At 49.6% G+C, this 27604-nt stretch overlaps 1 protein-coding gene across 2 annotated transcripts; it reads right to left on the reverse strand.

The window, feature by feature from the left end:
• Nucleotides 1-9397: 9397 nt before the first annotated feature.
• On the reverse strand, nucleotides 9398-26616 carry DAPK3 (death associated protein kinase 3). 2 transcript variants are annotated; one of them, XM_077332194.1, is made up of 9 exons: nucleotides 26486-26616; nucleotides 25178-25317; nucleotides 19823-20183; nucleotides 18247-18376; nucleotides 17959-18007; nucleotides 17137-17163; nucleotides 15536-15688; nucleotides 14778-14823; nucleotides 9398-13466 (listed from the first exon to the last, which is right to left on the reverse strand). In XM_077332194.1, exons 2-9 carry the CDS (start codon nucleotides 25237-25239, stop codon nucleotides 12924-12926), a joined length of 1371 nt encoding a protein of 456 aa, XP_077188309.1. In that variant the 5' UTR covers nucleotides 25240-25317; nucleotides 26486-26616; the 3' UTR covers nucleotides 9398-12923. The 2 variants fall into 2 exon arrangements, with proteins under 2 accessions (XP_077188309.1, XP_077188310.1); XM_077332195.1 differs by lacking the exon at nucleotides 26486-26616 and adding an exon at nucleotides 25927-26039.
• Between the last annotated feature and the right edge of the window lie 988 nt (nucleotides 26617-27604).

The following is a 27604-nucleotide window of genomic DNA, read 5'->3' on the forward strand; positions in this document are numbered from 1 at the left end:
TTGTCTGGAGATCAGTCAGCGCTCCAGGAGTTCTCCAGGTGGCACCTGGAGGCTGGCAACCAGGTGAGATCCCTTGCCAGTCTGCATTCCCTAGAAAAGGCCCAACCTGCCCTGCCCTCTGTCTGGAATCTGGTCTGCCCGGCCTGTGTCATCAGAGGGGCTCCCATAGGATTAGCTGGCCGCACGGACTTCCTGCCACTTCGTCCGTCAGCCACAAGCTGGTTTGGTTCCTGTCTGGAACCTCAGCCCACTGTTGAGCCCGGCTCCCAGTGCAACGTGTCCTGGCCAGGAGACAGCCAGCTGAGAGCGGCCCCTCCGGCTCCTCCTCCAGGGGCTGGGATGCAGCGGCTCCCCACCCCGATGTCAGCTGCTGCCCATGCTTTGCCCCCAACCACCTGGCTCAAAATACACGCCTGTGGCTGCTGGAGAATAAGTCATATAAGGGGCAATCTCAAGCCTCTATCCTAGTGGGCTTCTATCCATCAAGGACCTTTCGGTCTTTCTCTGAGGAAATCGGGGCGGTGTTACCCAAGGCTCTTTTGCCCCCGTTTTGGCCTCACAACAACCTGGCGGAGTAGACTGGCCTGCGAGGGTGGTAACCAGTCACGATTTGTGGCAGAATTCGGCGATTTGAATCCAGGACTCCCTGATCTTATTCCAGCACTCTAACCACTATCCATGGCCCATTATTTTTATAAACAATATCCCAGTTAGCCCAATGTGAATGATGAAATAGGACCATCTGGCCTCGGGTCGCAAAAAGTAGGATTGCCGTGTCTCTTGGACCTGCTGGTGGGGGACGGGAGGTGCACTTACTAAAAGTGGGGAGTAATGCCGGAAATTAATACAATGCACCTAAGTGACCCAGGAGAGACAGAGAGACAGAGAGATGGTCTGGCTTTGGGGCAAAAACTCTATGGTACAATTAGCTTCTACCATAGAGTTTGACCCAAAAGCCAGAGTGTCATCTACGTCACTGGTCATGTAGGCATGTTGCATTATTTTCTGGCTTCCTTCCCTGTTTGGGGGGGTAATTCCCCCCTCTGGTGGCGGAGAGGTGGGACCTGAAAGCAGGGAACCCCCTCATACACACACTGGTGGGTCTGGCATCCCTGCACAAAACACAGTGCAAGATGGCAAGGAGCCACCACTGTGGTCAGGAGAGATGGAACTGTGGGACCAAATAGTAGGAGAAAGGTGGCTGTTGGTGGGTGGACTCCATGCACACAAAAAAGCAGCCACTCCCTACCCAGGCACCCCCCCCCCCGAGGAATCATTCTTCAAGGACTTTTGGAAGACCACCACTGTTGGAACCACCTGAAGTAGAAGTGATTGGAAAAGCCCAAAGAACAGACTACACAGGGGATGAGAAACCAAGGAAGGCACTGCACACAGCATGACCACACAATGGGTTGGCCCATCCCAGTGCCCCATTCATTGGCGTTCTTCCTGCCTTTACAAACAGGCTCATTCATGCAGCAAACTACACGCACACGTACATGGCAAGGAACATACCAAATGCACAGAGAAGTGTGTTCCATGTTTCCTCTCCCTTCTCAAATGCTTTTTTGTTGAAAAAATGTTATTTTCCAGCATAGTGTGCCATTTTAGGGAATATCTATATGCTACTTCTTACCATTTTAGCTTCCCCATTCCCTAAAGATCCAGAACTCAACCCAGCCCAGACAAAGGTGCTGCTGCCTGACCCAGGATTGCAGAGTCAGGTGGGGCTTGTGCTCCTCTTACAAAAGCAGGTAGACGGTTATGGTTAAACAAAGAAATTAGGTACCCACGCAAAGAGCTGATGTCTCCAACAACATTGAGATTTTATTGTGTGTGGAAAAATATAAATATGACATAAATCATTATAAGAACATCATATAAAGATCATATACAGGCTGAAGAACATGGAGAATTGAACCTTTATAATTGACAACTAGCAACAAAGAAATAACTTTGCAAAAAAAAAAGGGGGGGTGGCAACCATGATCACACACCAACTGTGAAAGAACAATAAAGAAAAATTGACAATTAAGTAACAACAGGGAATTTTCTGGCAGTAAGAAGGCACAATGACCAATTCACCAGTTTAGCTGGGTACTTTTTCAAGTTGCCAGGAACTTCAAACTTACTCCCATGTGCTAGTAAAATGTCTCTATCAGATATTGTTATAAGGCGTTTACAACCCACAAATTAAGGGAACAGGGCTTTTCTGCACCCAATAAATACAGTGAAATGTTTACCTAATGTAGTCGTTATATTCTGGCCGCTTCCCATGATGTCAGCAACATCCAGCATCCGGGCAGCAAACTGCTTGCTACATCCTAGATTTTAAAGCGCGAATTCAGGATTCACATACAGTGGATTCCCCAACCTATTTAGGGTGAACTACCAGAGAGCAACCAGCAAGCCTCTTCTGCCCTCACACCTGCCTCCCTCTCCCTTGTTCCCAGGGATTGAGCAACGAATAGGTGGACACACATGCAGGGAATGCCAGAAATAAGAGATTTTTTTTTCAAAGTTGTAACGTAAAGCGTGCCTCTCCAAAGTTTTCTCCCCCCCCCAAAAAAAATCAGGAACAATATTAATTTTTAACTGTATCAAAGGACTCAGGATCCCATAAGGGATGGCATTCAAAAAGCATTATGCATCTGTGTTTCCATGCATTGATATTGCAACAGAGAAGTATGAATTTTAAAAAAATTAGCGGGCATTGCTGGGCCTTTAAAATATGGAGAAAGGAGATTGAAGGGTGGAAACGTGACACGTATAAGCCACGTTGCTCTCTTCCACCACGTCATGCAGCAGGTGTGGAGGGTGAGACGCATGAAAAGACGGCAGACAAAGGCGAGATGGCAGAAAAGTTGAGGAGGAGCTGGGAAGCACAGTAAAATGTAGTGCTTTGCCATTTAGCTGGCGTAACTATTTTATGAGCCTCTTGTGGCACAGAGTGGTAAGGCAGCAGACATGCAGTCTGAAGCTCTGCCCATGAGGCTGGGAGTTCGATCCCAGCAGCTGGCTCAAGGTTGACTCAGCCTTCCATCCTTCCGAGGTCGGTAAAATGAGTACCCAGCTTGCTGGGGGGTAAACGGTCATGACTGGGGAAGGCACTGACAAACCACCCTGTATTGAGTCTGCCATGAAAACGCTAGAGGGCGTCACCCCAAGGGTCGGTCATGACTCAGTGTTTGCACAGGGGATACATTTACCTTTAACTCTATTTTTGCTGATGTGCAGAAATGTTCTTATCCATCCATGCCTGAGAAATTCAAGCAGGAACACCTCCAGTGAAGGAATTCCTAACCAAAAGCCATGGCAGACATGGTTGCCAACCTCCAAGTGGGACCTGGATATCTCCAAGAATTGTAGCTGACTTCTGGAGGATTCCAGGCCAGGCTCTCTTCTCTGCTTTACATGGGTCATTCAATGGGCTATTTTTCATCTTATTGTTTGAAGGATTGGTGGCAACCTGCCAGTCACAGAGGAAGTGGATATCAAGACCATTTTAAAAAGAAACAAGACCTTCTCCCTTGTACCTCTTGCAGGCCTGGAATGTGGGAACCCACAGAACCTCAGGCTGTCCCTCTGTCCCTCCTTGCAACACCCAAGATCTAGTGGCATTATTCAAAAGGATCTGAAGAATGTCATACAGGGGGGCCTATTTAGCCTAGTTAGATCAGGGTCTTGCTGATCTATTTCGAATAGTTTCCTCCTATGACCCAATGGATCAATTTGGAGACTTCCTGCTCCTTTGAGCACACTTCCTCCCTTCTTGCCTCCAGTTGAGAGTGAGTGAGTTAAATCAGGGGTTTTTAACAGCTGTTAAATCTGTGGGTTCAGAGGACACTGACAGTTCATTGCAGCTCTTTATGGTCCCAAGTAAAATACACTGAACAAAGTTCCGCAGCCTTACCCAATATATACAGATCCTGGAAAAAGGGATCTCTACGACCAGGAACCTCATTGGTCCTAAGCAGAAATCTCTCATTGGATGCGAACCCTGGCATCTCATTGGTTACAGAACAGCTGTAATCCTTCTTTCCCATTGGCTGTTTTTACGATCCCAACTTGGATCTCAAGCTCTGGTCCTCTGAGGAACTGCATATGCAACACCAGCCACCCAGTGAACATGGAGATCCCCTGGAATCACAGCCCATCTCCAGGGGACAGAGATCAGTCCCCCTGGAGAAAATGGCCACTTTGGAAGGTCAGGTCTATGGGGTTGTACCCCACTGAGGCCTGTAGTTCCCAGTCTCCATCCCAAAATCTCCAGGGTTTCCCCAGCTTGGACTCAGCATCCCTTGCCCCTTGATCACCCAGGGGTGGCCAGAAGGGATCAGGTGACCCCAAGTCAAACTGTTCATGCTCTCTCTCTCACTCCCATTCCTTACAAAGCAGTTTCTCTTCTGAATAAAACGATTTTGTTCTTTAAGCAGCCTATGCATGGCCTCTTTTCTGTCTGTCTCCAGCAGCAATCAAAGGAAGTCACACAGGGGTATTCAGGAGGTGAGGCACTCACAGCCGGGTGCGAAAGACAAACTGGATGGAGAATTTGCACAAACATGAAATCAGGGGGTGGGGAGAGACATCGTAAAATGGATGGGTCTAGAGGAACCCCTTGGCTGCTTCCTCGCCAAGAAATCCTCAGACGATGCTACATAGTTCCTTCTTTGAAGGCGGGTGTGCAAATCGTTCAAGAGAATCCCCCCCCTACAATGTATATTCCACGAGGTTTGCCAGCTCTGGGCAGGGAAATTGATCATGGTATTTCAAGTGTACAAGCTCCCTTTTGTACAAGACACTGTTCCTAATGCAGTTGACTACAAAACTGCCTCATGATCTTACTTTCCCATGGTGCCACTTGTTGGAAATTTTGTCTGCATGCAAACTCACAAGTACTGAAGTGATACATGATGGGAGATATTTTGTGTCTGTTAGCTCTGACAGTTAGTAACTGTTTTGTATCTTGAGAGTGACAGTCAAAGAGTCTCTCGGGTCATGTTTATAAATCGGAAAACGTAAAATAATCTCTGCTTCTGTGTTGTGAAGGCCGAAAAGGAAACAGTGTAACAGAACTACTTCTGACTTGATATAAACGGGAAAATGTATCTCTGCAACTAGTTTTACCTCAGAAGTTACTGTTGAAGCTTTATGTCTGAACGTTTTGCTAGTGTCTAAGCCAGGGGTAGTCAAACTGCGGCCCTCCAGATGTCCATGGACTACAATTCCCAGGAGCCCCTGCCAGCATTCGCTGGCAGGGGCTCCTGGGAATTGTAGTCCATGGACATCTGAAGGGCCGCAGTTGGACTACCCCTGGTCTAAGCAAACATATTCTTACTAAGATTCAAATGAGTCGCCGTGTTGGTCTGAAGCAGCACAATAAAATCAGAGTCCAGTGGCACCTTTAAGACCAACAAAGATTTATTCAAGGTGTGAGCTTTCGAGTGCAAGCACTCTTCCTCAGACTATGATCTTCTTACATATATTCCCTGTCATGTAATCATACTCTGACGAAAGGTGCTTGCACTCGAAAGCTCACGCCTTGAATAAATCTTTATTGGTCTTAAAGGTGCCTCTGGACTCTGATTTTATTATATTCTTACTAAAGAAGACTCTATTGTTTATTTTCAAATAAGAAAATAGCCTATTAGGAGCTGTAGTCTTCTGACAGTTATAATATACAATGTTCTGTATGCAGCCCTGCTAAGTTTGAGATTCAAGGCAGGGTCTTATTTCTAGTTTGGGAATGACCCAGTCCTCAATGGAGATCCCCAAGTCCCACCTGGAGGCTGGCATCCTACGGTACCCACCCATACTCTTCCTGGCACCTGTTTTTAGAAAATGGGTGGGATCAAGTAAGGCTTGGAGATCTGATTGGCTGTACAGATTTTTCTAAAAACCTTGCTTTGGCAGCAGCTGCTACTGGCTATAGCAGCCTTTCTCGACTTTTTTTACTGTTGAGAAACCCCTGAAACATTCTTCGAGCTTTGTGAAACCCCAGGAGTGGCACGATCATGCAGAATAGGGTTGGGAAGCACAGTCCCTCCCCTTCCCACCCCCTCCAGGCCCATCATTGGCCATTTGGGGAGGGGTGAGTTGACATGACCAGGTATGGTCATTTCACCCCATAAATGTTTAACCAATTTAATACACACACACAGAGATACATATACACATACATACAGATATATACATATACACATACACATACATATACATATTAACTCCCACCCATTCAGGAAACCCTTCCAGGGCTGTCAAGAAGGCCCAGTGGGTGAGAAAGCCAGTGCTATGGAAATATTTTAGGGCTGTCCAGAAAGAGAAACTAAATTTCTCCCCGAAAACCACTCTGCCAAGCTACTCCAGTCCTGCTTACTCACATATACAGCTGCTTTCCATGGGATCAGAATATCAGTCCCTTTATCCTAGGTTTGTCTTTTCTAATCAAAGAGCTGTATTTTTATACCCACTTTTCACTACCCAAAGGAGTCCTGAAGTGGCATACAAACAATTTCCCTTCCTCTCCCCACAACAGGCACTCAGTAAGTTAGGTGGAGCTGAGAGAGAGTAAGAACAGCTCTAAGAGAACTGAGACTGCCCAAGGTCACCCATCTGGCTGCATATGGAGGAGTGGGGCATCAAACCCAGTTCTTCAGAGTCAGCCACTTTTAACCACTACACCAGTGGTCCCCAACCTTTTTCTGGCTGGGGACCGGCGGGGCAACTGCCCCGGCCGGGCCATGCATGCACGCTACATAGCGCGGCCCTTATTCCCTCTCCCCCCCTCCCGCAGTAAGAAGCTTCCTGGGCCGCAAGCTTGTGGCCCGGGGAAGTTTTTTACTGCGGGGGGGGCGGGGAGAGGGAACCGCGGCCCGATGCCCTGGCCTTCGCAGCCCGGCACCGGGCTGTGGACCGCAGGTTGGGGACCACTGCACTACACGACACTGGCTGTCAGAAGAAGAGCTGTTTCTTATATTCCACTTTTTAAAACCTTACAATTGACTTCCCTTCCTCTCCCCACAACAGACACCCAGTGAGGAAGGTGGCGATGAGAAAGCTCAAAGAGAACTGTGACTAGTTCGAGGTCAGCCAGCGGGCTGCATGTGGAGGAGTGGGGAAGCAACCCCAGTTCTCCAGAGTAGAGTCCACTACACCACCGCACTGATAGGCAACTGTTCTTCTGGTTCTCAGGCAGAGGAAATATCCTCCTAACACCCGTAACCCAGCAGATTCCTAAGAGCCTTTTAAAGGCAATTAAATCCCAAATCTGTCACATTCTCCCTCGCCAGTTCAGTGCACCCTCCAGTGTATGAAGAGAGATTCTCCCTGCAGCTTGGTTTGGCCTTTTAAAAAATACCCACATAACCGTGTACCTGAAACCATGCACGCACATGGACGTTTATGGCCCAAATTAAACTTTGTTAATCTTCGAAGGTCTCTCGCCTTTACTTGATAAACAGATATCCCTTGGGATCAAATGGTACACAGGAGACCATCAAGCGTGCCTTTGTCTTTGTTTGAGCTGTCTGAGAGGGTGGTATATAAATTCAATAATAACTAATAATAATTTCCAAATGTTTAGGTTACGGCAAGACTTAGCAAACAGTCCTGGTCTCCAAGACAGAGAGCTGGCGACCTCTGGTGGAGGTTTGGAAAACAGCCACTTTGGCTTCCGTTCTGCTTCTACAAAAATCATTGCACTGAGAATTTGTAGGTGATTTAGAACTGGATGAGATAGGGATCCTGTTGCAGGTCCATCCAGGCTGGTGGTAATCACTGGGGCTATTTGTTCTCCTGCCCTTGGATCCTCACAACATCCCTGCAGAGCAGGATAGGCTGATAGTAGCTGGCCCAAGGTCCAGGAAATTTCATAGCTGAGCAGGGATGATAGCCCTTCCCTGACGGATGATTCCCCCCCCCCCCCAGCCCTGGGACATCTGCTACGGCTTTTGCCCGTTCTAAGTTAGCCAGTCATCCAACAGGTCATGCTGTGCTGCTAACATAGGAGGGCAGATGGCAGGATCCATGTACAGAAGTTGTGCGAGGCTGTGGAGCTGGGAGAACCAAATTATCACAGACCTGTGCAGAAGGTTTTGAATTATGGGGTGTGGTTTCAAGGGCACCAGGAAGGGGAATCCTAGTATTCAAAAAAGTGGACAAAACTGAAAGGGTGCAGAGGAGAGCGATGATCCGGGGTCTGGGGACCAAGCCCTATGAGGAAATGCACCAAGCATTTGGGAATGTTCAGCCTGGAGGAAGTTGGGAGGGGCATGGTTGCTCTTTTGAAGGATCTGAAAGGTTGTCACTTGGACGAGGGCAGGGACTGGGTCCTGTTGGCAGCAGAAGATAGGACGTGTAGATATCAAGAAAAAAAAATTAACAGTAATTCAGCAGTGGAATTGGCTGCCTAAGGAGGTGATGCACTCCCCCACCCCCCCTCAGCAGTGTTCAAGCAGCAGGTGGACAGATCCTTCTCCTGGATGGTTGAGGCTGGTCCTGCCTTGAGCAGGGGGTGGGACTAGATGGCCTGCGTGGCCCCTTCCCTCTCTAGGATTATATGAGTCTAGTTTAGCAATGGAATGGGCAGCCTAAGGAGGTGGGGAGCTCCCCCTCACTGACCATCTTCAAGCAGCGGCTGGACAGATCCTTCTCCTGGATGGCTGAGGCTGGTCCTGCATTGAGCAGGGGGTGGGACTAGAATGGCCTGTGTGGCCCCTTCCCACTCTAGGATTCTATGACCGCCTCTAGCAGAACTCCAGTTTCTCTCCCTGCTGCTGGTATTTAAACCTGGCCAGGGCTAGAAATGGGAACACCCATGACCCATAGAAGAGGAGAGAGAAGAGCTGGTTTTTGTACCCAGCTTTTCACTCCCCAAAGCAGCTTTTCAAACACCTTTCCCTTCTTCGCCCCATAACAGACATCCAGTGAGGTTTTAAAGAGCTCTGACAGGACTGCTCAGTGAGAGCAGCACTACCAGGGCTGTGATGAGCCCAAGGACACCCAGATAGTTGCGTGTGGAGGAGTAGGGAATCAAACCCGGCTCGCCAGATTAGAGGCCGCTGCTCTTTAATGACTACACCACGTTTGAGGCAGCCCAGTGGATCCAAGCCTAGAGCAGGAAGCAGGAGGATATTGTATACATTATCGATGTGTACCTGAAATGTTGAGCTGGCCACGTAAGCTGCTTTGAAGAGCAGGAGAAGGAAGAATTTAAGATTATTTGGACCTTTTGCTTGTTGTAGCTCCATAGCCCCAAAATCCCATCTCAGCCTCCTACTGGGGCACACAGCCCGGATTCCAAACGCCGTCTCAGACCTTCTTTCAATCTTTGTGCCTCTGGGGGAAAAAAACCCTCCCTTCCCCACCACGGCTAAAAAAGAAAGGCCAAAAACTCCACTCTTTTTTTTTTAGTTTATTCTTTGACAGTCCATTTCAACCCTCCTAGTTGGAATCATTTCATCAAGTTCAGTTCAAGATTGTACTGTTAACTCAGAGGGGCAGAGGCTGGGGGGGGGGGGACACATATCATATCCCCCTCCCCAAATCTGGAAACAATGAAGGCCACAGCCAAAACTGACAGGACTTAGAGAAGCCAAACAAGAGCGGTGCAATGGACAGGAAGCCCCTTGATTGCAGTAGAGCCCTGCCAGACCAGACCAAATCCAGCACTGTTTGCCACTAGAGGTACACACAGCCTTTGAACATGGAGGTTCCATTGAGCCACAGAGGGCTAATCAGTTTGTTAGTCCTACTGGTTGCTGTAACGCTACGCGGCAAGAAGTCTGCCAAGTTAATTGCTGTCATGTCGCTCAGTACTGCCCCTGGTGTTCACTAATGCTTCCTGGCACTTTGGGGGCTGGTGTGGGGAGCTTGCAAGGAGCTTTGGCATGGAGCTGGAGCATGGCAGCATCCCAATCTAGATCACCGCAGGCTCGAGTGCGGAAAGCTCTGCTTGCAGGCTGGACTGACAGCTGCGATGTGTATGTTTTCAACTGTTCACAGCCATGGCAAGGGTTTTCTTCCCCACCAGGCTAGGGGAAGAAGGGTAAGGGTAAGGGGGCTTTCCCTCACAAGCACACGAGAGAACAGAGCATGGTCCTTGTCCCAAAAGGCAATTGGTCAAAATTGGGGCTAGATCAAGCAACGTGGTGATCAGAACTGAGAGAAGCAGGAGGTACGAACAGCCTGGTTTAAGAGGAAAGTGACTGTCGGTCTCTGAGGCCGAGAACATGCCGTGCCTTGCTGGGTAAGGGACACAGTCCAGCAACAAGCAGCAGACCACACATGCGAGTTCAAGGCTTCCGCTCCTCCACCTCCAGTTAAAGGAGCTGAGAGGCTATGCAAGAGCCCATGACCTGAGACAGGCTGGCAGACAGAGGAGACGATCCTGGGCAGGACGGTGTAAGGCAGAGCCCTTGCACCTTAGAGTCGGCAGCAGGCACTGGGGGGGAAAGGCAGGAAGGGCAAAGGGAAGAGCAAGAAGGAATGAGGGAGCAGAAACAAGTTAAGAGTGAATACGAAAAAGAGTCAGGGCTTGCTGGCGGCCTCGGCAATACGGATCAGAGCATAATGCTGACAACTCTGGGCTGGGAAATTCCTAGAGATCTGGGGGTGAAAGCTGGAGGTGAGGTTTAGGAGGGACCTCAGCAGGGCACAATGTCATTGGCAGGGATGGCCAAACTACAATTCCCACGAGACCCTGCCAGTTTGGCCACCCCTGCCATAGACTCTGCCCTCTGAAGCTGCCGTTCCTTCCAGGGAACTGATTGCTCTAGCCTGCGGATCGGCTGTAACACCGGGAGATCTCCAGGCTCCACCCCAAAACTGGCAGCCCTAATCAGAAAGGTTAAGAACCGAAGAGAAGCCGAGCACAGAGGCCGTTCCCCTCTATACCTCAAGCTATAGAGGCAAGATTTCCAACCTGCTGAAAGAGAACCTGGTTTTGTTCCAGAGAGAGGAGCTGCCTTGGCTATGTCCCCACAAATGCAACTGGGGCCTGAGGGCCCTTGAGGGACTCTGAAGGGTCTCGAAGGGCAGGCACCTCTAGCGGTGGGATGTGGGGCATAGGCTGCTAGGAAGAGCCAGAGAGGAGCAGGGCTGGGGAAAAAAGAGATGGTTTCTCTAAGCTGCATAACAGAGCGATTTGGAACACAAGAGTCCCTTTATACCAAAAAAGAGAGCACACATCCTTGGACTGTAGGAAGGGGCACGCTCCCTCGAAAAAGACCCTGTGAAAATACCGCCACTGCTGGAGCTGCTTTTTCCCACAAGTAACACCACTTTAGAAAAAAGGGGAGTTGGTTTTTATGCCCCGCTTTTCACTACCAGAAGGAATCTCAAAGTGGCTTACCATCGCCTTCCCTTCTTCTCCCCACAACAGACACCCAGAGGGGTAGGTGGGGCTGAGAGAGCTCTGTGAGAACAGCATTAACAAGACTGTGACTGGCCCAGGGTCACCCAGCTGGCTGCATGTGGAGGAAGAGTGAGGGAATCAAACCTGGCTCTCCAGATTAGAGGCCTCTGCCCTTAACTATGATATACTTGCTTTCCACCCCTCCTTCTGGATTCAGAGTCTTTCTTTCGACCCTATAGCAGAAATAGAAGGAAAGTGAAAACACAGCCCAGATCATTGTCCCACAAGGAATATGCACATTAAGCTCCCTAAATTTGTCATTAAAGAGAGTCGCGTTCCTTCAGGTCTTGGCCTAGCGGGGATGCATTCTCTCTTTCTTCCTGGGATTCAGCTGTCAAATTCAGGAAGATTACAAACCAGAACCCAAGGAGTAGAGACCATGGGGACTGAAGGACCCCTCTTCCCTCCCCACCCACCTGAAGGCATACCTGTGCTATCCCATGCGTTCTGGGGAAAGTGCAAACCCTGGTGTTACAGTGTAAAAACAAGGCAACCCTTTCTACCCTCCCTCTCCCAACCCCCTCCCTTCAGCCCTAAAGGTAAAAAAGAAAACAACTGATACACAAAGGGGCTGATTTCACTCTACTACCTGTGCAGTGGTATGCGCCTGCTCAATTCCCCCAACCTACGGAACTTAAGAAAGAAACTGGTCCACGAGGGCGTTATTCAAACTAATTCTACACGGGACTTTTTTGACCAAAAGCTAAAATCAGGTTGACGTTAAGAGAAAAGCAGGGAGGGGTTATCCTCTGCCCTTGTGCCACCTCCTGGATCATTTCTCATCATCCCAGAGCTTATTTGTACTGCCCGCAATTCTAGGCAGACCCTGAGGCACGTGGAACAAACCTCTGGAACCCAGATTACAGCACACTGGGCCAACCGTCTTGAGGTTAGCCCTCCGAGGCACATTCTCTGCATGAGGACATTGGCAGCAGCTCAAAGGTGAGGAGAAAGGCTGTGCCAGGTAAACGTCCCTCCACACACACCCCTTGGTTTCTCCGCCGTCAAGCGGATCTAACGTTCTCAGTCATCTCTTTGAAGATGCAGCCACCGGACCACAAGCAAAGGTGGTGAAAGAACCTCAGAGCGGCAACCGGCAGTCGGAATTGCTTCGGCAAGAGAGAACACAGAAAGGGGCTGCATCAGCCAGCGAAAGAAATAAAGGTGCCCCTCCCTCAGCCAAATTTGGCAGCAACCCGCAGAAGATACTATTTTTAAATAAGCGCACAGTGGGCCAAAGACTACAAGTCCCAAGCTGCATTGTATCCGGGTGGGAGCGCTGCGTGATGGGTTGCGTGGCACTACAAGTCCCAAGCAGCATGGTATCCTCGTGGGAACACTGCATTATGGGTTGCATAGTCCCGGAAGCAGCCACGCTGGTGATTAAATAAGGAGAACTGGGTGAGCTGCCCCTCACAGCCCCGGGGGAAGGGGGAGCACAACCCCAAAGAACAAAGCTGGGCAAGATCCACACATCCACACAGAGAAAAACCCCGCACCGGGAGCCGCGTTAGCGGATCCCGCAGTCGTCTTCGCCGCCCTGCAGCTTCTCCAGCTCGGCAGCGCGCACCAGCTCTTGCACAAACTTCATCTCTGAAGCCACCTGCTTGGCCAAGGCCTCGTAGCGGTTCTCGAGCTTCCGGTAACGCCTCTTCAGGCCGTTAGCCGCCAGGGAGGTGCTCTTGGCCTCCTCCTGGGCCTGCCGCTTCAGGGCCTCCGTCTTCTGCATGTCCTGCCGGATCTGCCGGAGGTCCTGCCCGATGGCCTCGTTCTCCTCTTTGTACCACAGCTCCTTCTCCTCGTAGATGGAGCGCAGGGCCTCGATGTCCTCCCGGAAGGACTTCTTGCTCCGCTGCAGCTCGCGCAGGCTCTCCTCGGCCGCCGCCACCTCCTCCATGACCTTGGAGAAGCGCTCGAAGTTGACGTAGGTGTTGTTGGGCGGCATGCTCGAGTGGGACTTGATGGTGTACTCTTTGAGGCGCGTCGTCTTCAGGCGTCGGCGCTCCGGCTTCTTGCTGTTTTCTTCGTTGCGGACGTTCCGCCTCTTGATCACCTGCAGGGAAATCCAAGGCAAGGAGGGAGAAGAGCTTTAGAAAGAAAACCTTAGAGGGAATAAAACCACAACTGCAAATGATGCCTCTTGCTCTGCCCTGCCCCATTTTTCATCTCAGTGGATTTCAAACCATGCCCTGGGCAACCAGGGGGTTCTGCTGGGGAAGGTGTCAAGGTCCTCCAACGCAGAGGTAGTCAACCTGTGGTCCTCCAGATGTCCATGGACCACAATTCCCTGCATTTGCTGGCAGGGACTCATGGGAATTGTGGTCCATGAACATCTGGAGGACCACAGGTTGACTACCCCTGCTCCAACGAGAAAGTCAGAGAGCATGGAGAAGCTCCCTGCAAAGGAGGCTGGCTCTCCAATCCCTGATGTCTGACTGCACTGTAAGGACATAAGAGAACAGCATCTCTGGTCAGACTCCCGGGTCACACGGGGCAGCTACACTTTGCCAGAACGTTCTTTGGCGTTTTCCAGAATGCACCTGGATGCTTCGGCCAATGGGTGGAGTTTGTTTTGAAGGCATAAAGTCTGAAAAACCCTGCTGCAGAACCAGAGGGATCCTTTATAGATTACTCTTACCGTACCTCCCCAAGACCAGCTACCTGGAGGTGGCAAAGGAAATGGCTACAGACCCATAAGAAAGAGTCTGTGTGACAGAGATCCACGCAGCCCTCTCCAAACCACCCCTAATTTGCAATAAACAGAGGATGTAACAACATGAGAAGAACCTGCTGGATCCCACTAGTGGTCCATCTAGTCCAGCATCTTGTCTCACAAAGTAGCCAACCGCTGGTCCAAGATGGCCAAGGAACAGGGTACAGAAACCAAGGCCTTTCCCTGACATTGGCCTCCTAGAACTGGTATTCAAAGGTTTTCTGCCTCTGACTGTGGAGGCTCCCTTTAGTTAACACATCTAGTAGCCATGGATGGACTTCTCCTCCTCCTCTATGGATCTGGCCAACCTTCATGGCCCTCACAGTGAATTTACAATAAACTTTGTTGGTCTCAAAGGTGCTGCTGAACTCAAACTTTGTTCTCTATCCCTTTGATCTACCTTGGCGTGATTTTATAAGCCTCTACCATGGCTCCCTGGCCAACAAAGAAGGCTGATGGGTTTAAATTCTGACCCTTGCACGGGATCCAAGAAAAATCACTTCTGAAGAAGACCCAATGACCCAGGCAAAAACTCCAGGAATATCCCCGCCCCACCCTGGCAGCAAAACCGTCTAGAACAGGAGACTGTGCAAACAGCAGGAAATCAAGCCCCCCACCCCCATGCCAACACTCCAAGCAATTTTTGTGTACCTTAATCCACGGATGCTCTAGACTTTGATCAATCGTCATTCGTTTCCTGCAACGACACAAGCGGCCTGGTTAGTTCCAACCCTTCCTGGGGAAGAGGACAGGCACACCAGAAAAAGGGTACAATAACTGGAGAACTTAACCCATGACTCTGAGAGCCAGCTTGGTGTAATAGTTAAGAGTGGCAGCCTCTAATCTGGAGTGCTGGGTTTGATTCCCTGCTCCTCCACATGCAGCCAGCTGGGTGACTTTGGGCCAGTCACAGTCCTGTTAGAGCTGTTCACACACAGCCATTCTGTCAGAACTCTCTCAGCCCTACCTACTTCATGGGGTGTCTGTTGTGGGGAGAGGAAAGGGATTGTAAGCCTCTTTTGAGACTCCTTGGGGTAGTGAAAAATAGGGTATAAAACTAATGCTGCTTCTTCTGCAAGCCCCGCTGAAAATACATGAGCTACATGGGAGCAGGACGGCATGTTCGTTGCCAAGAAGAGAAAAGCTGACGTTTTTTGTACACTTTTTACTAACTGGAGTCTTCTCTCCAGCCCTGAAAGAGGTTATATTTCAAGATCCCAGAGCAGTACAGAACCAAAAAAGACTCAGCTGCACAGCTTTGATCCGAAAACTTGCCTTTGCAAGAGTTCAGCTGCAGGCTGTGCCAGAGCTCAGCTGCCTGGCTGGACCCTGCCAGCTCAAAATCTGTTGCTTTATACCGATTGCCCCTCCCCCATTCTCCCTATCCTTGACCCATGTGAGTCTCCTACTTGGGATCCTTGACCAGCAGGCGCCGAATGAAGTCCTTGGCGAGCTCACTGGTGTTGCTGAAGTACTCTTCGTCAAAGTCGTAGTTGACTGCAGAGATGTTGGTCAAAGTCTCCTGCTTCGTTTCGCCCAGGAAGGGGGAAGCCCCACTCAAGCTGTGGGGAGAAGAGAAAGAAAGATGACAGGGTCATGGTCAGTGCCCCACTGCTCTCATAGCTGCAGTGGCAAAGCCGCCACCTAGCTAAAACTAACAGAAAACTCTTCACAAGTTTTGTGATCTACTCTTCACAGTTATATTACAGCCCTGGGTAAAGCCCTTTGGCAGGCAGTATTTTAGCACTTTATTGAAGAGCTGTTTTTTTATACCCTGCTTTTCTCTACCCAAAGGAGTCCCAAAGTGGCTTACAGACACCTTTCCCTTCCTCTCCCCACAACAGACACCCAGTAATGTTGGTGGGACTGAGTGAGCTCTAACAGAACTGCTCTGAGAGAACAGCTCTAAGAGAACCTTGAGTGGTCCAAGATGAACCAGAAGGCTTCATGTGGAGGAGGAGTGGGGAATCAAACCAGGTTCTCAGATTAGAGTCCGTCGCTCTTAACCACTACCCTCCTCCTTCCCTCTGCCTGTGGGTAAGGCTTTGTGGAAGGATAAGGCCAGAGCATTTTTGTAACCAAGACAGAAGTTCCTAATGGCACAATAAGCAGCATGGGGCACAGCCCGGGAAGAAGCTGTCTTGCCGATAACCCAGTGGCTATTGGACTGTCACAGAACACTGGCTTCCTTTGGGAGCACTGAGCATGCCGAGGGGGGGAAGGGACACAGGCTTCTTGTGCAGCATCCTAACGCTACAGTCAGTAACTGCAGCACCTGTGAAAGCACTGCAGGAAGACAGGACACGACCTTTGCTCTTGGCCAATTCTCTCCCCCAACCATCCAGCCACCACTCTCTTTTTAGAGAGTCAAGATCACCCAGTGTCTGCCCTGAGCCTTGAAGGGCAGGGCACTAGGCATTGTGGGATTTGAACCAAGAGCCCCATGGGTGAACTGTCAGTTCTTGATGCCCACTGGCCAGAGCAGGAAGCTGAGGGTGTTGCAATCCAGTGGACAAGAAGCAAGATCCCTCCTGATCCAATGAGTCTAGCCATTAGAACTGACAGCATGATACAGACCTGTCCAGCACATGCTAGTAGATAAGGAGGCTTTTCAAGCAGCTGCCGTTTAAGCGGCTGTTCTGCTCACATGCAGGATGTCCTTTGGACTGCAAGAGATCCTCTTGCTGGTCCTGTGCCCATGCTTGCGACATCGCTCCAAGGTCAGATGGATGCCCTCTGGATGGATACTCTCTACCCCCATTCCACACCCAGATCCTCTGGACCAGTCTGAAAGCAGAGAATCCTGCCATATCCTGCAGATGCAGGGTCAGTAGCAACGGCCCTCTGCCCAGGTGAGAGGCTCCATCTGTGAACATTTTGGGGGTACCTGCAGCCTGGCTACTCACTGGCACCTGACTTTGCTCACAGGGGTGGCCAAACTGCCACGGACTACAATTCCCATGAGCCCCTACCACCACAGCAATGGGGTTTATTGGTAAAGCAAACTCACAGGATGTACGTGATGACCCCGATGCTCCTGCAAAAGAGGGGGAAAAACAAGAAGGAAAGATTAGGTAGCCATGTACCTTGCACAGACCTGAACACCCCCCCTCAAAATAGCATTAAGATCAATCTGCTTGGGGTCCCCAGCCCCAAAGAAAAAAAAATTGGCCTCAATCAGGGCCAGGGCTTTTTCAGCCTGGTGGAACTCTCTGACTGGAGAGACCAGAGAGTGCTGGAGGACCTGCAAAGCAGAGCTCTTCCATCAGGCCTAAGGTTGAGGCCAAGAAATAACATCTTGGGATGCTGGCTTCCCTTCCTGAAAAGCCATCGGCAGACAGGATACCCCCTGTGCTCAACCCTCACTGGGAGGAGGAGGCGGGTTTTGTACATAAAAATGTTTCATGGGTATAACTATTTTTAATATTGTTGTTACCCACCTTGAGCAAAACAGGGAGATGGTGGTATACAAATAAAATATTTATTTTATTTATCTGCCAAGAAGCTGCTCTAGCACACTGCGGCATATGCGGAAGTGTGGCGGCTCTCCATGCTCATGCATCAGGGAGGGCCTCAGTGGCAGTGTCTGCATTTCACACAGAAAGCAGCAGCATCCCAAGTGCCTCCAGTTACAGGATCCCAGGTGGGGAAAGAGTGATCTCTGCCTAAGGAGAGCCCCACCCCTTCCCCCCCCCCTCCCAGCTGGGAGCAGTCGGATGCTGAGCAGGATGGACCCACAACCGCCTGGCGCAATAGAAAGCAGCTTGATGCATTCATTCCTTCATAACTTGACAACCCCCTCAAGTTTGTACTCAAAACTGATTCCACTCACCACATGTCCGCCTCCAAACCCAGCGGTTCATAGTTCACAATTTCTGGAGCTTTGGGAAGAAATGGGGGGTGGGGGAGAAACTTGCATTAACAAAAGTCCACCCGAAGCAGTGCCCGAGAATTTGTGCGTTTTAAATATTGTTTGTACCCTGAAAAATGGGGGGGGGGGAGGCAAGTTGAGATTGATTTCAGAATTATACTGCAATTCAACAATGTCAGGGAATAAAACACACACGCCCCATTAGCTGTTGAGGACATCATTTCAGAACATCCCTTCTTCCGCACGTACCTACAAATTCCGGGGTGCCGAAAATGTTTTTGAACTCGTTCCCTGCTTCGATCTTGTGAGCGATCCCGAAGTCAATCAGCTTGATCCGAGGGCTGGGGACGTTTTTGTCCAGCAGCATGATGTTTTCAGGCTAGTGGGGAAAGTAAAAAAAAAAAATTAAAATCCATAGAGGTATTCAACCTGCGGCCAACAGCTTAGGTTCCGACTGCCTTGGTGGAAGATGGAAAGTGTCGTCACGTCACGGACAACCTAGAGTGACGCTTGGAGAAGTTCTCAAGGCAAGAGAAGTTCAAGGGTGGTTTGCCATTGCCTGCCTCCAAGGCACAACCCAGGTATTCCTTGGACATCTCCCATCCAAATACTAATCAAGGCTGACCCTGCTTAGTGTCATGAACCCAGGATGCTCTTCTAAAGGACACAAAACGAGCTGAAGCATTTCTTGCAAAAGTCCAAAAGCTGTTTATTAAAGTCCCTGGAGAGCTCTACAGGTCACTTTGCAGTAGCAAAGCATTGCTGAGAACAAATTAAAGTGGGTAGCCGTGTTGGTCTGAAGTAGCATAATAAAAATAGAGTCCAATAGCACCTTTAAGACCAGCAAAGATTTATTCAAGGAGTGAACTTGAATTAATCTTTGTTGGTCTTAGAGGTGCTATTGCACTCTATTTTTGTTGTGCTAAGAACAAGTTGCTAAGCAGAATCTAGGGTTCATATAGACCAGGGGTAGTCAACCTGTGGTCCTCCAGATGTCCATGGACTACAATTCCCATGAGCCCCTGCCAGTGTTTGCTGGCAGGGGCTCATGGGAATTGTAGTCCATGGACATCTAGCAGACCACAGGTTGACTACCCCTCATATAGACAATCCCTCTTCTCCCTCCCCTATTCACACATTTTGCATGCCAAAATACTTTCCCTCAGAACACAGTTCCTTATCTTCAAAGTAAAGCCAGACTACATGATTGGTGGTTTATAAAACAATGCACGGGGAGGAGAAAGGGGAGAGAGGGATCTTTTTTTTTCCATCTCCCATAATACTAGAGTTCCTGGGCACCCAACAAAGTTGATGGGCGATAGGTACAGGTCAGATAAAAGGAAATACTTTTAAGTAATTAGACTGCGGAATGCCGGGCCAATGGAAGAAGTGTTGGCCATGAGTGCAGATTGCTTTTGAATGGGTGAGGCAGATTTACAGAGAAGAGATCCATCAGTGGCTTCTAGCCCCAGTGACTGAAGCGAGCCTCTATATACAGTTCTCATGTTGTGGTGACCCCCAATCATAAAATTATGCAAGTATCCTTTCACTGAAATTAAACCGAAACTGACCAAAAGCGTGAAGATCCATTGTTCATGATTGTATATGAATTGGTTATAAATTGTATATAAATTGGCGGGCACCTTCAGGAGGAGCAGCAACAGTGGTGGTGCCCCCCCTCCCCCAGGCCAAGTCCTGCCACGACCCCTGTGAAAGGGTCATTCGATCCCCAAAGGGGTCCTGACCCCCAGGTTGAGAACCACTGTTCTAAACAAAAGTGCAGCAGTCCAGACTAAACAATTTCAGGGGTCCTTTAGGATCTCACCTTGAGGTCAAAGTGGGCGATGCGTTTGGAATGCAGGTAATAAACCCCGTCCAAGATCTGCTTGAGGAACTGGGTGGCCTCTTCCTCCGTCAGCGACTCTTTCTCGGCCAAGAAGTCAAAGAGCTCCCCTCCCGAGACCAGCTCCAGGATCAGCACCACGTCAGTCTTGTTCTCAAAGATGTCGTGGAGGGTGATGATGTTGGTGTGCTGGATCTCCCGCAGGATGTTCACCTCCCGCTCGATCTCCTCGCGGCTCACCCCGCGGCGGCTGGAGGACAGGCGGCGCTTCTTGATGAACTTGGCGGCGTACTCCAGACCGCTCTTCTTCTCCCGGCACTTCCGCACAATGGCAAACTGGCCGCTGGGGAGAAGGCGGAGAGGCGGGGCGTGAAGGAGACAGCATCGCATTCTGTTTCGCTTAGCCTCCCGCTCTTTAGTTAGATTTCTATACTGCCCTCCCAGCAAGCCGGCTCACTCCAAGCATAGGTTCACAGCAAGGTGGACTATCAACTGGATTTGTGAGGGGTTTTTTTTAACTTTATATTTTATTTATTATTTAGAAAGACACAGAAAAAAATACTGTCTATAACTATACAACTACAACTACTACTTAGGGAAAAACACACAAAATATTACTAGAACTTACATTTAACAATCCGCATCCTGTTCTTGTACATCAGTGCTTCCCAAAAATTTTCAGGCTGCCGCCCCTTTGGCTCCCTAGTGCCCCCCCACACACACACACATACATTCGAACATATTTTCTTTCCTGGTGTTCAGTGCACTACAAATTCAACACATACTATATTGCCTACACTTCTTTTTGTGGCTGTTGTGCTGTGGACATGCTTTAATCTGGAATATATATATATAAGTTCTTTGTAAAAGTCATTTGTAAATGCCATTTTGGGTCCTCATTGGGGAGAAAGGCTGATGGGAAGGAGAAGGAGACAGCAAGCAAGGTTATTCCAGTGTCCAAGAGATGGAATCTTTTGGAGAAGGGTTGCCAGCCCTGAGATCAGAAATTCCTGGAGATCTGGGGTGAAATGTGAGAATGACAGAGTTTGAGGAGGGGAAGGAGCTCAGCTGGAATATGATCCCATCCAGCCCACCTTCTGAAGACGTCCTTTTCTTGAGGAAATTGGTCAGCACTAGGATGGGAGACCACCAAGGAAGTCCAGGACCACTAGTATCCCAGAGGTGGGCAATAGCAATCCGCCTTGGAATGAATCTCGCTAGGAAAACACAGCTGCAGCAGGAAGAGTCGGACTTCTGACCTCCTAATGCCCCTAAATTACTCACTGCCCCCATGGATCAACTTCATGTTGGAGGCTGGAAAAACGTTTGAGGACTTTGCCTCCACTAAACCTCCTGACCTCTGCATGGTACAAAACATCTCCATGTTCTGCACCTATCTCTGGGAGAAAATTTTGAAACTGACAATTTATTGATTTGATTTATATACTGCCCTCACAGCAAACTGGCTCAGGGCAGTGTTCCCATAAATATAGTTAAAACAGTACATTAAAATTCAGTGCTAAAATATAATTAATGAGTAAGGCCATGATGCCTGATGTAATTAACATTGGCTATTACAACGCGCATCACATTTTACCACTGAAGAATGTTACTGCACAAGGCCCGCTAATGGATGATTGAAATTACATGGGAAGTGTTACATTTATAAGAGTTGGTTTTTATGTCCTGTTTTTCACTACCTGAAGGACTCGCAAAGCAGCTTACAATCGCCTTCCCTTCCTCTCTCCACAACAGGCACCCCGTGAAGTAGGTGGAGCTAATAGAGCTCTAACAGAACTGCTCTGTGAGCTCTATAAGGACTGTGAGTAGCCCAAGGTCACCCAGCTGGTTGCATGTAGAGGAGCGGGGTGTCAAACCTGGCTCTCCAGATTAGAGGCCGCCACTCTTAACCACTACACCAGTATCTCTTCATTGACACTTGCAACTGCATCATTTTTATTATTCTCCACACCATCACTTGTGATTCATTTCAATTTAGCCCAACTCAGACTAAGTTTTCCTACTGGTTTTCATACCTTCAAGAATATGTTTTCTGCTATGGTAAGGGTTTTTTTCGGCTAACAAAGCACCCAGAGAACGGCCAAAATGCTTGTATGGATGAGTACAAGAGGGGGCTGACAGAAGGAACCAGGGAGACCAAAACAATGTTACTATTGTCTTTTTTTGCAAGAAAGGGACAGGATGAACAGCAGTAGACGGTGCCTCTTGAGGCAAGAACTGTGTGAGCCTGAGGGAAAATGCCTTGAGGGTGATAGCAGCAGACAAGCAGGTGGGAGGGCTACACAGAAAGAGGTCGGGGGCAGGGGGCTGTGCAAGACCAATGAGAATGAAATTAATCCAGTATCTCCTTTAAAGCTATAGCCAGGCAGATGCCCCAGAGCCTAGAGACCAAAACCTCTCTCTTCAGTAAGTGCTCACAGGGATACTGCACCTAAACATGGAGGCTCCATTTAGTCATTACAGCTAACAGGCCAGCTGAGAGGAATCAACTCCCCCTGGGCTCCCTCCAGTCTGCAGCCTTCCTAACCTGTAGCTCAGCTGCCCTGCCACCAGCTCAAGTGTGCAAAAGGAGGGGGAACGAAAATATCTCCAGCTGCTGCTTTGAAAACTGAAAGGATTTTTTCCCCGTTTGTTATTTACATTTTCCAATGGTGACATCATGCTAGCGAGCCACAGGCTTCCTATATAAGGCTGCTAGGGACCGATGGGAGACAAGCAAAGGCAGCTGGGCAGGTTTTCGTCCTGTCGCCCGTCAGCAAAACTGGCTGGGGATAATCTCTGAAACCGACCTGCCCTGCCTGAGTCACGCGCAAGTCTCTTTCCACCCCACGTGCGCAAAGCTTTGTGATTTGCCTCCATTACAAGTGGGGGAGAAACAGACACGGAGGGCCATCATTCATATTTTTCCAGCCCCGATCCATTTGTGCCTCCCAGGCACAACCCTGAGCACCCTCATGTGGAGCCAGTGGGGCTCACTGCAAAGCAACCACACCTCGGATGACTCCGGAGTCAGAATGCTCTGAGTCACTTATGGAACTCTCTGATATAAGAGAGAGGCAGGGCTGTTGGCTTTAATGGGGACTGACGGGCATGTTCACAAAGCTGTCTATTGACAGGTGTTCAACCGAAGAGCCAAGCAGAGGCCCTATGCCAAAAGGCAGCCTGTCTTTGAATACCAGTTGCTAGGGAAAGGGGAGTAACAAGCCACTGCCTTCATTGGTTTATTATTATTTTATTGCTTTACGTCATTTGAACTCTGCCTTTTTTTCCTCGCTGGGGTTATCCAAAGCAGCTGACTAATGTTTCCTGTGGAAGCTGGATGATGACTTAGCAGGGATGCTTGAGGTCATCAGGTATCAGAGTTGGAAGGGGCCATACTGGCCACTTAGTCCAGCCTCCAGCTCAAGGCAAGATCAGCCTAAAGCTTCCATAGTGAGTTTCTGTCCAGCTGCTGCTTGAAGACCGCCAGTGAGGAAGTGTGCATGCCCACAAATGCTTATAACTTGACTGAAACTTTGTAGGCCTTAAAGGTGCCCCTGGACTCGAACTTTATTCTGCTGCTTCAGACCAACATGATGACCCACAGATCCTTATCCGACGCTCTGGCCACTGTACCACACTAGCTCCCTACTACACCTCTGGTCCTACTTAGGGGTTCCTGATTGGCCAATGAGGGAAACAGGATACCAGATTTTGATGGTCTTTGACCTCAAAGCAGCGAGACTTCTCTTAGGCAAAAGAAGCCTACCCACAGATGTTAGCCCTGTTTGCTCAACAGAACCACCGTACTGAGCAGGAGTTTCTGCCCGAAAACTAGATACCCTGTTTATAAGGAATGGCAAGAACCAGGATGCCGGGGTACACAGACTTTCAGGTATAAGGAAGCAGGTCTCTGGATGTCCTTTGGTGTAAGGAAGGGAAACCAGAAGTACATTAATCACAGGGGTTTAACATCCCAGAATACAGCATTCAGTAAAGTGGAGGCATTTGGATACAACCTAGGACTCTGACATCCCCCATTCCTGGATTTTATTTATTTGTTTCAGTCATTTATTAGCTGTCTTTCTTCCTTAGAGCACTCAAGGAGGCCCACAACATGGACAATGCACATAAAATACAATCACCCCCTCCCTCAGACGCCCTTCCATGACTGAACAATCTGACCTACCCAGGGATTTATCAATGTTATTGTTCTGTTAAAATATAGTTCTGGTTGTCATGTTATCTTATTTGTTATTTATCATATTGTTGTCATGTTCTATGCAATTGTTCTACAATGTTTTATGCAAACCGCCCAGAGCCGTATGGGAGGGCGGTATTAAAATCTAAATAAAATAAATAAATAAAATTAACCATCACAACTGGGAACGATGATACACACAGATCTCTGAGAATGAGGGGGGAAAAAACCCTGCTTTTAGTATGCTCTTTGGACAGCTGCTGCCAGGACAGAATTTCTCAGACAGGAAATATGCCTCACACACTAGCAATCAAACCTTGCATCATGACCTCCACGATGGTGCAAGAGCCAAAGCAATCCTGTGTTTTTGGAGAATAACAATGAAATCAGAGCAACTTTGCTTCATTTGCCCCCCCCCCCCCATCCCCAAATTCACAGGGAATTCATTAGCCAATACGCTATGCAAATCGGACCAATGTGTTCAAATGGGTAAACCTCCCTCCTCCAACCATCTCGCTGTCTTCAGTCTTTGAACGGTTCATGTACCAGAACATTCCTGATGACAAAGCTTCCACTGTGCCCTTAATTGTCTATGAAAGATATTTCTAAGCTCTAGCTGCCCTTTCACTCCCCCTGCAGACACTATATGCAGTTGGTGAATGTTCTATTGCTGGCAACTTTCCCCAAGTTCTTTCAGAGTCTTCACAGGAAACACTTTCTATAGGCTTGCCAACATGAATAGAGCAGTAAAGAGGCACGGAATTTACTCCCACCACCCCAAAACAGTCAGTATGACATGGAGTTTGGGTATCAGCAAGACTCAGGTTCACGTCTCCACATAGCTATTAACCTTGGGCCAAGCACTCCTCCTGAGCCTGAACTACCTCACAGATTGTGGAAGGAAAACCAAAAAAGATAGCCTGAGCTCCTGAGATGAACAGGCAAATAAAAATCTCAGCATGTGTATTATTTGCTAGAAAGAAAATACGTAGGAGAGCCTCTAACAAAGCTGCTACTGCTCCGTCGCCATCTTGTATTACTTGCTATGTAGCCCTTCTTTCTTTCCTTGTGTCCCTTCTTCTTTTTTAAAAATTGTCTCATCAGCTGAAGCCCACAAAGCAACCCAGTTGGCTCACCTTCCCAGCTCTTCCTCCATCTCGTAATGGTCTTCCACATTTTCCTGGCGGAAGGTGGACATGGTGCTGGCAGGAAAGGGCTTAATTCGCCCCCTCAGTTTCCTGAGGCCCTCGTACTGGTTCGATGACAGAAAACAATGCTGGAAAATAGATTTGGAACAGTTCAGAAATCCAATCAAGGGGCAGCCCTCGCATATTTCCCCCCACCCCCAGGCTTGTTGACGTGTTGTTGTTGTTAAATTCTGCAGGAAATCTTCATATTCCTTTCCCTGAACTTGAACCGTTACTGGCCTTCCCAAAGTACCGTTACCCCCAAAGAACCAGAAAACCCCAGCCCTTCTTCCCCTTGGCAACCATCTACGTTTACATTCCATCATTCCAAAGCCTTCTCACCCCATTACCAACCCCCCTTTCCCTCTCCTTAAACAGCCTTTCCATATTTCCTTCCATAACTCCACATGCCTCCTTGTGGGGCCACTTCCATCATCCCTGCCTTTTTTACTTCCAAGACTCCAAACGAATCCCATCCCGCTGCCCACAGCCCCAGAAACAACCTCCAGGTTCACCCCGGGGCCCCCCCAAGCCCGTCCTCAAGTTTCATCCAATGCAAAACCTCCCCTTCACTTGGCGCACAAAGAGATGCCAAAGGCCACAGGATTGATCCCAGATCCTGAGCCGTTCCCCATCTACAACCTCCTTTCACCACCACCCCCCAAACAAAAACCTTCACAGCTGCAGTTCCCTCTCACCCCTCAAGCTTCACACAGATGTTTCCCCTTCACAGTTCCTTTCTGGCAGCCAACCACACTCCCTCCCAGACCCCCTGAGCCCACCCCATCCTTCACATACTGCCCAGAGCCAGCATCTGGCCCCCCTTCTTCTAGCCCTTCAAGGAGTTTTTACCCTTTTCAGCCACCCCATTTCTGAGCCCCCACTTATCCCTCAGTGCTCCACTTCCTTGAAGCCCCCAATCTTTCCAGCTCCCAAAGCCCGAATCCTCACAGCCCCCACCCCTTTCTCCCCCTATATAGCCCCTATATCCCCAGAACCCCAATCCTCGCAGCCCCCCACCCTCTTCTCTCCCTATATTCTGCCCCAGACTGTCACCCCATATACCTCTCCGCCCCCCGCCCCCCCATCTCTTCCACTCTCCCTCCTCGGCCCCCTAACCCAACCCCTCCCTCCAAATTCCAGCCACACCCCGTTTCCCAGGGTCCCCTCCCCCCAACTCTCCCCACAGAAACCCTTTCAGCCCTCACCCCCCCACACACACCCCCAGTCGCGTCAGCCCCTGCCCCCCTCGCCCACCTCAGGGGACGGGAGCGCGCCGAGGAGGGCGGGGACGGGGCCGCGCGCCGGACGGAAGGAGCCGAGCAGGGTGCCGCAGCCGCCGGCCGCATTCCAGCACTCGTCTCTCGCTCTCCGCCGGGGACGGCTCCCCATTGGCTAAAGCGCGGAGGTGACGTCACAAAGCTCCGGCGCCTCCTCTCCCCCTGCGTCCATTCCAGTGCATGACGTCACCGCGTCCAGGACAGGGTTTTTCTATCAATGGGAAAGGAATTTGTGAATGCGGATCGACGCGTGCACCCCGCCCACGCCCCCCCCCACTCTCTTGGGTGCCGCGTGTCTTCTTCCCCTCCAAGGACATCCCCGGAAAGGTGGTGGCGTCAGTCTAGATTTCCCGGTACGCAGGGGACAAATGCCGGGAAGAACATCCTTAAGCAAGTTACGGGGCAGAGGCTGCGTAGGGCTATATTCGGATGGGATTTGCGCTCCCGCGAAGGTCAGGCTGCCAACCTCCCGGAACAAACGCGCAGACGCTATGGGTCTTCCTCAGCGGTGCGTGGGTGGGTCCTCACCCTAACGCGCTAATAATCTAATGAAGTATCCAGAAGCCAACAGCAAGAACATTCATTGTAGCGAGCTGAACCAGCGAAGTTCCTAAGAAACAAGAGAGGAGCTGTTTTTTTATATCCCGCCTTTTCACTCCCCGAAGGAGTCCCAAGGTAAAGGTAAAGGTTTCCCCTGTGCAAGCACCGAGTCATATCTGACCCTTGGGGTGACGCCCTCTAGCGTTTTCATGGCAGACTCAATACGGGGTGGTTTGCCAGTGCCTTCCCCAGTCATTACCATTTACCCCCCAGCAAGCTGGGTACTCATTTTACCGACCTCGGAAGGATGGAAGGCTGAGTCAACCTTGAGCCGGCTGCTGGGATTAAACTCCCAGCCTCATGGGCAAAGCTTTCAGACGGCTGCCTTACCACTCTGCGCCATAAGAGGCTCATAGGAGGAGTCCCAAAGCGGCTTCCAAATCCCTTCCTCTCCCTACAACAGACAGCCTGAGGGAAATGGGGCTGAGAGAGCTCTGATTTTTATAACTGCTCAACAATACCATGACTGGCCCAAGATCACCCAGCTGGCCTCATG

Source organism: Paroedura picta, chromosome 4 (genome assembly GCF_049243985.1).
Source record: "Paroedura picta isolate Pp20150507F chromosome 4, Ppicta_v3.0, whole genome shotgun sequence".
NCBI classification, from domain to species: Eukaryota; Metazoa; Chordata; class Lepidosauria; order Squamata; family Gekkonidae; genus Paroedura; species Paroedura picta.

Bases quoted from the DNA above. Each gene is read 5' to 3' on its own strand.
- DAPK3 (XM_077332194.1), bottom strand. From the start codon at position 25,239: ATGTCCACCTTCCGCCAGGAAAATGTGGAAGACCATTACGAGATGGAG. The intron at 18,008-18,246 runs GTACGTGCGGAA...TTCTTCCCAAAG, and splicing joins CGGCACCCCGGAATTTGTAG to CTCCAGAAATTGTGAACTAT. The intron at 15,689-17,136 runs GTGAGTTTGCTT...TTCTCCCCACAG, and splicing joins GGGGTCATCACGTACATCCT to CTTGAGTGGGGCTTCCCCCT.